General features: G+C 49.2%; 1 protein-coding gene across 2 annotated transcripts in view; it reads left to right on the top strand.

Annotated features, from left to right (window-relative positions):
- The first annotated feature begins 857 nt into the window (after nucleotides 1-857).
- Nucleotides 858-9,625, top strand: part of SERINC5 (serine incorporator 5) — a 49,753-nt gene continuing 40,985 nt past the window's right edge. For both annotated transcript variants that reach the window (XM_081929414.1, XM_081929413.1), the window contains exon 1: nucleotides 858-1,383. In XM_081929414.1, the coding sequence (XP_081785540.1) occupies nucleotides 1,357-1,383 (27 nt within the window). In that variant the 5' untranslated portion in view covers nucleotides 858-1,356. The remainder of the gene's footprint in view (nucleotides 1,384-9,625) is intronic.

The following is a 9,625-nucleotide window of genomic DNA, read 5'->3' as shown; positions in this document are numbered from 1 at the left end:
TTTTGTGATAATATGGGATGCCAGAATGATTTTTTCACTGAACCCCCCAGCCAAGCAGACCAAGGCCTCTTTAACCCTGTTATCTTTACAGATAGGTAGCCGTGTTGGTCTGCCATAGTCAAAACAAAAAAAATTCCTTCCAGTAGCACCTTAAAGACCAACTAAGTTAGTTCTTGGTATGAGCTTTCGTGTGCATGCTAAGAACTAACTTAGTTGGTCTTTAAGGTGCTACTGGAAGGAATTTTCCTGTTATCTTTAACCCTGTTATCTTACTGCCGCAAAGATTTAGCATGGGCGTGACTAGTTTATATCTAGAGATCCCAGTGCAGGAGCAGTATCTTAATTGCTGTAGCGGTGACCAAAGTTGCTGCTTCCAGCAGCAGTGTCCCTCTGGTTCACAGTATAGGAATAAAAGCTGTGGGGATGGGACAAATTTGTGTGTAAGGGCGGTAGCTCTTCCACCTCATCTCCAGAGCAATCTGCCTCTGACCAAAGGCGGTGGGAGACTATTCCTTTCATGCCCTTCTTGTGGGCTTCCCAGGGGAATCTGGTCGATCCCTGTGGGAAAGAGGACAATAGACTAGAATAAGAGACTTCGGGTCCAGCAGAGAACTGCTCTGATGGCTTAGAAGCATTGTGTGAACCAGATCGCGTGAGAAGCAAATCGGAAGCGACTTTCATGCCAACGGCCGAAGGATGGATGCAGGTAACGCAACACCTGCAGAAGCCGCAGCAGCTCTCCCCGCGAGAGGCGTCCCTCCTTCCGAGACGCCACTAGCCTCGGAGGAGGCGCCTCGCCAACCGGCGCCCGCAGGCCGGTAGCTCCGCCCTCTCCTTGGGGAACCTCAATCCCAGGTGCCCTCGCGCTGCGTTTCACTTCGGAGCGTGAGAACGAGGACAGGTGGTCTCCGCCGCGCGCCTGCTTCATTCCAGGCTGCTTCCTCTTTTCTCCCGTCTCCTAAGCGGGGCGGGCCGTTCCTAACCTCCCGCACCGGAAAGCCATTTATCTCCTTCCAAGCAAAAAACTGACGACAGCGGAAGCTTCCAGCGCGCTCCGAGCTGGGCTCGGGCAACTCACCCAGCAGCGCAGAAGCCGAGCTCGCCAGTCTCTCCCGTGTTTGTGTCATGCGTCGGGGCGAGCGCGCCGCGCGCCTCAGGCCCGGCCAGCTGCTCTAGGGGGCGCGTGTGCGCTCTCTGCGCGCCTCGGCAACCCAGGGCTGGGCGGCTGAGGAAGCCTTCAGCTGCGCCTCGGCTGCTGCCCGGGCGCGAGGCCGCTTGCCTGAGCCAGCGGGCAGGTGCGGACGGAGAGGGCATTTGCGCGCGGCCAGCCCGGGGCTCGCCGTCTGAGGGGCGACCATGTCCGCGCGCTGTTGTGCGGGTCAGGTAAGGAGGTTTTGTTTTTGAGGCGGGGAGGGGGGGGCGCGGAAAAAAGCCATTCCCTTCTGTGAGGAGAAGGAGCGAAACGAGGAAGCCCCTCCGTTTGGAGGCCACCCTTCTCCTCTTCCCAGGCGGATACGGTCGGAAGCCCCACCCTGGCTGCGTGGCAAGGTCCTTTGGGACTGCGCCAGCGCCTGCTTGGCGGCCGCGCTCGCTCTCGTCTTCCCTGGCCAGGATTGCGATTCCTAAGACTCCTCAGCCTGCCTGTGCCCAGGGCGGATCTGCCCGTGCCAAGTGCTCGGCTTCTGAGTTTAGCTGCTGAGGAACTGGGTCTGCAGAAAGGACTTTCCCTTGTCGATCGAACAGGCAACGCAGAGGGTTTGCGGTGCTGCTCGTGGGTGCCAACTCGGTGCCAAACGGATGGTGGTGGCAGCAGACCCGTTGGCCTGCATTCAGACGCTGCATTAACAGTCTTGTGGCACATTGAATATGGACAAATGCATAATGACAGAAGCTTCCCTGCTTTCGAGCCCAGTTGGTCAGATGTCTAGAGTGAAATCTTGGCAGGGTTATATGCAGCGTTTAGTTTCTGATGGATTGGTTAGTTCATGTGCCGCTTCGATTTAAGATCAGAAACGATTAAAAGGAGCTTACCAATAACGGCAAATCCACTCCCTTAGATGGTGTGCAGATCGCTGTCCTTTTTCTCTTACAATGGCTTACAGTATATGTTTGGTTCAAAGGTATACCCACCATTGAAAGCTTGGGATTTCTCAAGAGGAACTGTTTTTTTTAATTACAGTGGTGCCTCGCAAGACGAAATTAATTCGTTCCGCAAGTCTCTTCGTCTTGCGAGTTTTTCGTCTTGCGATGCACGGTTTTCCATAGGAATGCATTGAAAATCAATTAATGCGTTCCTATGGAAAAAGCCTTCCCCCGACCTCTTCTGGCGGGCGGCATTTTAAAATCGCCCGGGACAGCGGAGGACTTCTCCGCTGTCCGGGGCGATTTAAAAGCCCCTGGGAAGGCAGGCAGGGGGGACAAAGGCTTTCCCGCCCGGCCGCCCGGCTTCGGGACATCGTTCCGATGCCGGGCGGCTGGGGGAGGCTTTCCTGCCCCACCGCCCGGCATAGGGACGATGCCCCGAAGCCGGGCGGCGGGGGGAGGCTTTCCCGCCCGGCCGCCCGGCTTCGGGACATCGTTCCGATGCCGGGCGGCTGGGGGAGGCGTTCCTGCCCCACCGCCCGGCATTGGGACGATGCCCCAAAGCCGGGCGGCGGGGGGAGGCTTCAAAAGCCGTCCGGGGGCTTTTAAATCGCCCCGGACAGTCCCGGGGCGATTTAAAAGCCCCCGGTTAGGCAGGCAGGGGGGGCAAAAGTCTTTGCCCCCCTGCCTGCCTTCAAAAGCCGTCCGGGATAGCGGGAAGCGCTTCCCTGCTATCCCGGACGCTTTTAAAATGCTGGCGGTGGGGAGCAAAGCCTTTCGCCCCCGCCGGCCTTCCTGGACCTCTTCTGAAGTCCGGAGGGGGGGGAAAGGCTTTGCTCCCCACCGCCAGCATTTAAAAAAAGGTCCCCGAGATTTCCCTATGGGCTTTCGTCTTGCGGGTTTTTCGTCTTGCGAGGCATTCGTCTAGCGGGGCACCACTGTACTGTGTTAGATTTTATGCACAAAGTGTTATGCAGCACTTTTAAAGTCTTAAGAAGTACTGTGTAGCAGATCAAGACACCCCCTCATTCTTTTTGAACCGTGCCAGTTTACAAAATAAGCAGAGTAGGTACTGGGTTATGAGGTCCCACACCTTTTGGGGGCCCTGCAACAACAGATCACAATTGATTTATTAAAATTGTTGTTGGTAAAATAAAAGATGTATTAGGAGATGATTTGTGAGGGCCCCCCCCAAGATTTCGACTGCCTAGGGGCCTCCACAGGGTTCAATCCAACATTGTTTCTGAGTACAATTTTAGTTCCTGAAATCTGGATAGTTCATTTAGTTTGTGGGTTGATGCTACAGGGACATTTGGAAAGGGGAGGCTAGCATTCAATTGCCGCCGTATCCTAGAGTGGAAGAACAAATCAGAATTTCTCTGAGGAAAGCGATACTGCTAATGAATTGTATGCTTTGGCAACAGAAAGCATTTGTTAGTTGTGTTCTCACTCATTACTAATGTCATACAGCCCCACCCTAAATGTATTTGTTTGGGAGCAATTCCTGTTAAGTTCAAAGGAATCCTCTTCCTAATTAGATTATGATAGCCATTCCCAATACATTTCCCAGTATTTTGTTTAATTATGCAACAACTTTTCAAACATTGGGCTGTGGTTGTAAAATATTGACAAAAGAGCTACAGCTGCTAATTAGTGGGGAGAAAACATTGTTTCATTCCAGAGTGGCAATGTTTTTGTTCCCTGAATTTGCCATGCCATATACTTTAAGCATAACTCCCAAAGGGCCTTTGAATCATCCCTTTTGCTTTTTGTGTGCGAATGTCACTAATGCAAGACAGAAGCACACTGAATGTGTCCTCTCTAGCTACTGTAGAGGTTACAGCAGATGACAGAATGCAAATGCAAAAAGCATATTGCCATATGTAAAGCACATAAGAAAACATAGCTTTATTTAATGGGAGTAAACTCTGCTTAGATCCCGTAGAACATTGCATACAAATGTGCTGCTTTAAAGTTGCCTCTTTGTGCTGTTAATAACTTGAAATTCTCCCTAGCTGTACACAACTTGAACAAGATAGCTGAAAATTCTCCTAAAGACAAAAGGAAATTGTGGCATACTTAAAATCATAATTTGCAATTTATAAATATACGGTACAGTCTGGAGGCCATAATGTTCTTTTCAGAGTTACACCTTTTCTGTTTGTATGTGAAGGCATAACTCTCTGAAAGGAATGAATGAATGAATGAATGAATGAATGAATGAATGAAATTCAACGTATTAGTTCATAGTTGCCTATTGTATCACTGTGAGATTGCAAGCACCAGTTAAAATCTTATCACAATCCGCATGTGGCAGCTCCAGTTCCAGTTCCCCATTTGTGGAATGCTATCCTAGGTTAGAGGGATGCGGGTGGTGCTGTGGGTTAAACCACAAAGCCTAGGACTTGCCAATCAGAAGGTTGGCGGTTTGAATCCCCGTGACGGGGTGAGCTCCCGTTGCTCTGTCCCAGCTCCTGCCAACCTAGCAGTTCGAAAGCACACCAGAGTGCAAGTAGATAAATAGGTACCGCTCCGACGGGAAGGTAAACGGCGTTTCTGTGCACTGCTCTGGTTCGCCAGAAGCAGCTTTGTCATGCTGGCCACATGACCCGGAAGCTGTACGCCAGCTCCCTCGGCCAATAAAGCGAGATGAGCACCACAACCCCAGAGTCGGTCACGACTGGACCTAATGGTCAGGGGTCCCTTTACTTTATCCTAGGTGAGGTGTCTATTTCTCTCATTATTGGCTTTCAGAAGGAATTTCAATATGTTATTTTTTACGCAGGCTGAAAGATGTTGCTCCTAGGAAGCCTGAAACCATTGGGTGAGAGAATGTGATTGATACCTTTTAAAAATTGTAAAAACAATCTCTTTGCACACTGGGCTACTTTGGGAGGAAGGGCAAAATATAAACTGAATCAACAGCAACATTACCGACATATTTCTTATATTCTGAATAAGCATATGTTGCACATCTGTAAAGTCATTTGCAGTAGAAGGCGAATATCATTATGTGTTTCAGCAATCCACAAATTCAGTAGTTTGGTCACTAGGGCAATTCCAGGCAAAGCGTCTGATTACATTCCACCACAAATATAAAGCCACATGTAGGCAGATGGATGCAGAGATGACTACTTCAGAATGTAGGTAAACTATATCTTGTGCCAGGATGCAGTAGTTGTGGCATGTTTTGTGAAGCAGAAGGGTTTCTCCTTTCTTTTATGTAAAAAACAGTACATTTCCTAACCTGTGAGTATGGCATGGATGGGCAGGAAAATGGTGGATGGTGCTGAAAACAAGCAGAAAATAAGAGACTGAGTATCTGAGGAGCAAAATAATAAAACTGGATAAGCATGTTCCCCTGCAGGTACTGTTGGATTACATCTCTCATTTGCCAATGCTAGCTTGGGTTGATAGAAGCTGGAGTCTAACAACATACTGGGGGCTTCGTGTTGGCTTATCCATGCAGCAAAGGTTTAGCAGGCCAGCCGCCTTCATAAATGCCTTCGTCAGGGGCACTTAAATGTCCTCCTCACTCATCTGTAACCAGATGGCCCTACAAGTGTGATCCATGCATGTACTTGGCTGCTTTGGAAGGGGGAGTGAGAAATCTCTGCTTCACTTGCTACTAGAAAGAGGGGGAAAACATGGCTGTAAAGTTTTTATTAACCAAACATGGTGGACCTCTCCTCAGTTTATCCACACTGGTAGAAGAGCTACAAGGTATATAACCTAGAATATTGACATTTTATTCAAGGAAAACTGCTGGAGATTGATAGAACAGAAACAACTTTAAAAAAATTTCTGCAGAAGCATTCTAGTTCCTGCACATTCTTAAAAACACCAAAAAAGAATTAAAGTTTGGACAGTGTGTTTTGGAAATGTTTGGTCGAAACAGGATATTAGGTGTTCCATTATGACTTAATTAGTTTTAGGTCATTCCAGTTCTTCCTATCCCTAAGAGTGTATAATTTCCCAAGAATTTTTTTTTCTAGGATGAGTCATTGTCATGCACATCTTTTGTTCCTCAAATAACAAATATTTGCCTTCACTATGCTGCAAGCTCTGACAGCGAATCTTAATAGCATGAACAGGGTCAGCTCTGAGTTTTAGAAACCAGTCATCCTTAAATTTCATAGGAGTACTGTGGTTAATCCTGAAGTGTTTTTTATATTAGTCATGGAAATGTTACTTTGGGGGTGGTGCATAGGAAACAGCTGCTTGAATTACATTGAGTAGCTGTCTCTATGCAGCATGCTATACATGTTCCATAACTCATCATGTGGATTAAATAAACGTCTTTGCACTATTTATTTCATCAAAAAATATTTTATTCCATAACATTTATACACTACTTGATTATAACCCCCCCTCAAAAAACAACAACACAGTTTACTATTTGTTTTCATGATAATTCAGTTGGTAGAACATAATACTTTTAATCTCAGAGTCATGTATTCAATCAAGTCCCACATTCAGTGAAAAATTCTTGCAGGGGGTTGAACTGAATGACCCTCATGGTCCCTTCCAGCTCTACAATTCTATATGATTCTATGACTCTAGGCATTGTTTACAGCCACTACATATCTAAGTGTGATGGGACGATGAGCTGCTTGTGCGTAAAATGCAAGTCCCTCAGAGTTTGATCAGGCTTTCAAACCTCTGCCTGTGACGGAGCCCCTCCAGCATGGCTGCGTCAATCACTAGTAGAATCCGAAAGTGGCTGCTTTCGGAAACGTTTCCAACATAAAAGCTCCTTAACGGAAACACGTCGTCTGGCCTCTCGGCGTGACAGTTTCCGTCGAGGTGTGGGTGTCCCTATAGGAGGTCCTGAGACCTCCCCACTGGTTTCGCTTGAAGCGTCTCTGAGCCATCCCTCCGACTCACTTTCCCTTGGAGTTCTTGCTCGCCCTCTACTGGTTCCCTCTTCCGCTGCTACTGCTCTCTCACCCTCAGTGAGCCTTTGCGCCTCCTGCGCTTTAGATGTCAGTTCCCTGACATCCACCTCCCCTCCAGGGCCCCCTTCACCCCCTCCCGTCTCCTCTCCTACTGGCGGTGAGGAGGTAAAACCCTTGAAAGAACCTCCCTCATCTTCCGACGTCGCGAACACTTCCTTCCACTTGTTGCTGTTCCTACTCTCTAGGTACTCTTCGTCATCAGAGTCCACTCCCTCTTCCAACTCCGACTCCGCGAACCCTTCCATTTCCTCTTCCTCATCGGTGGTGCCGAAATACTCCCTCCTAGACCTTGCTATCGGCTGAGGTTTCCTCGGGAACCTTTGATGGAACGTTTCTGTTAAAACCTCGTCATTGACTTCCTGCGCACTTACCCAGGTGTTTTCTGACTCCGGTTCCCCTTCCCACGCCACTAAATACTCCACCTGATTTCCCTTCCACCTGGAATCGAGGATTTCCGCTACATGGTTGCGGCGTTCCCTCTCTTCCAAGGCTGGTTCCCTGACGTGCTCCCCTTCACCTCCTCCCCTGTATGGTGACAGTAACGACCTGTGGAACACTGGGTGCAATTTCATGTGATTGGGTAATCGGAGTTTGAAAGCTACCGGGTTGACCTGCTGAATCACCTCAAAGGGTCCCAATCTTCTGGGCCTCAGTTTCTTACAACCCCCTTTGAACGGCAACCCTTGGGTTGACAACCACACTTGATCCCCCACCCTTATGGTTTCACCTTCCCTTCTGTTCTTGTCTGCCTGCTTCTTATATTGTGCCTTAGCCCTTTCTAAGTTGAGCTGGAGCTGCTGATGGATGGCTTCCATCTCTTCTACAAAATGTTCAGCCGCTGGGACGCTCCATCTCTCCCCTCCTTCCCCTGGAAATGCCCTGGGGTGACACCCGTAATTAGCCAAAAAGGGACTCATCCCTGTGGACACATTCTCCGCATTATTGTAGGCAAATTCTGCCAACGCCAACTTTTCGACCCAATCGTTCTCTCTGTCATTGACATAACACCTAAGATATTGTTGAAGAATGCCATTTGCCCTTTCCGCCTGCCCGTTGGTTTCAGGGTGCCGGGCAGTTGAAAAATTGACTTCCACGTGTAACAAGCTCATGAGCTTCCTCCAGAACCTGGAAGTAAATTGTTTGCCTCGATCTGAGATCACCCTCGAGGGAGCCCCGTGCAACCTAAAGATATGTTCCACAAACAACTTCGCCGTTTCTTCCGCTGTGACTGCATGTGAGCATGCTACAAAGTGGCACATCTTAGTTAACAGGTCTACTACTACCATGATGGCTGTTTTCCCCTTGGACCTTGGCAGATCCGTCATAAAATCTATTGATATCGCTTCCCAAGGCCGTTCTGGTGTGGGTAAAGGTTCTAATAACCCTGCCGGCGCCCTTCTTTCCCCTTTGGCTCGCTGACATTGGTCACACCCTCTTACATACTCCCTTACATCTTCCCTCACCTTAGGCCACCAAAATTCCCTGGTAACCAACCACATGGTCTTGTGTTGCCCAAAATGTCCCGCCGTGGGGCTATCATGCAACTGCTTGAGTACTCTCCCCCTCAATTCACCTTCGGGTATATACAGTGCCCCTTTGTAATACAATGCCCCATTTCTTTCCTCAAAACCTCCGGGGCTCTCGCCCTCCCCCCTGAGACCTCTGAGCTTATCCTGGGCATATTCATCATTTTCCGTTTCCTCCACCAGTTCTCGTTGCCCCACCATCGCCGCCCCACACACCCAGCGGTCCTCCGGGATGACATGTCTCTCTTCGATCACCCCCTCCCCTTCCCAATATTCTGGTTTGCGTGAGAGCGCGTCCGCCCTGACGTTTTCTGGGCCTGGCACATAACAAATCTCAAAGTTAAATTTGGAGAATTCCTGTGCCCATCTCACTTGTCGTTGGTTGAGCACTCGAGCTGTTCTCCAATACTCTAAATTTTTGTGGTCGGTGCACACTTGCACCTTGTGTTGTGCCCCAATTAATAAATGTCTCCACCTCCGGAATGCTTCGTGAATGGCAAGTAGTTCCCTGTCATACACCGTGTAATTCCTCTCGGACTTATTCAGCTTCCGCGAGAAGAAGGCACACGGTCTCCACTCCGACGCACTCCTCCCCGGTTGAAGAAGGACCGCCCCTACCGCCCGGTCGGATGCATCTGTTTCCACTCTCATGGGTTTTCGTAAATCCACATGCAGAAGTTGTTCTTCCGAGGCGAAAGCCCTTTTCAGTTCTTCAAAGGCTCGATCCGCCTCTGCCGTCCAAACAAATTTCTTCTTGCTGCTGAGACAGTCGGTGATGGGCGCCGTCAAGTGGGCAAAGTTCTTGATGAACTTCCGATAAAAGTTCCCAAATCCCAAGAATCTTTGCACGTCCTTCTTGGTCTTCGGTGTCTTCCATTCCAGTACCGCTTGGACCTTGCCTGGATCCATGGCCAATCCCTTGTCTGACAAGCGGTACCCCAGGAATTCCACCTCCTTGGTATGAAACTGGCACTTCTCCAGTTTCACCCACAGCTGGTTGGCTTGCAGCCTGCCCAACACTTCTCGAACGTCCCTCACATGCTGTTCCTCATTTTCCGA

This window comes from Podarcis melisellensis (assembly GCF_964234715.1).
Source record: "Podarcis melisellensis genome assembly, chromosome: 11".
In the NCBI taxonomy this organism is placed as follows: domain Eukaryota; kingdom Metazoa; phylum Chordata; class Lepidosauria; order Squamata; family Lacertidae; genus Podarcis; species Podarcis melisellensis.
This window is presented reverse-complemented; position numbering and strand designations above follow the sequence as displayed.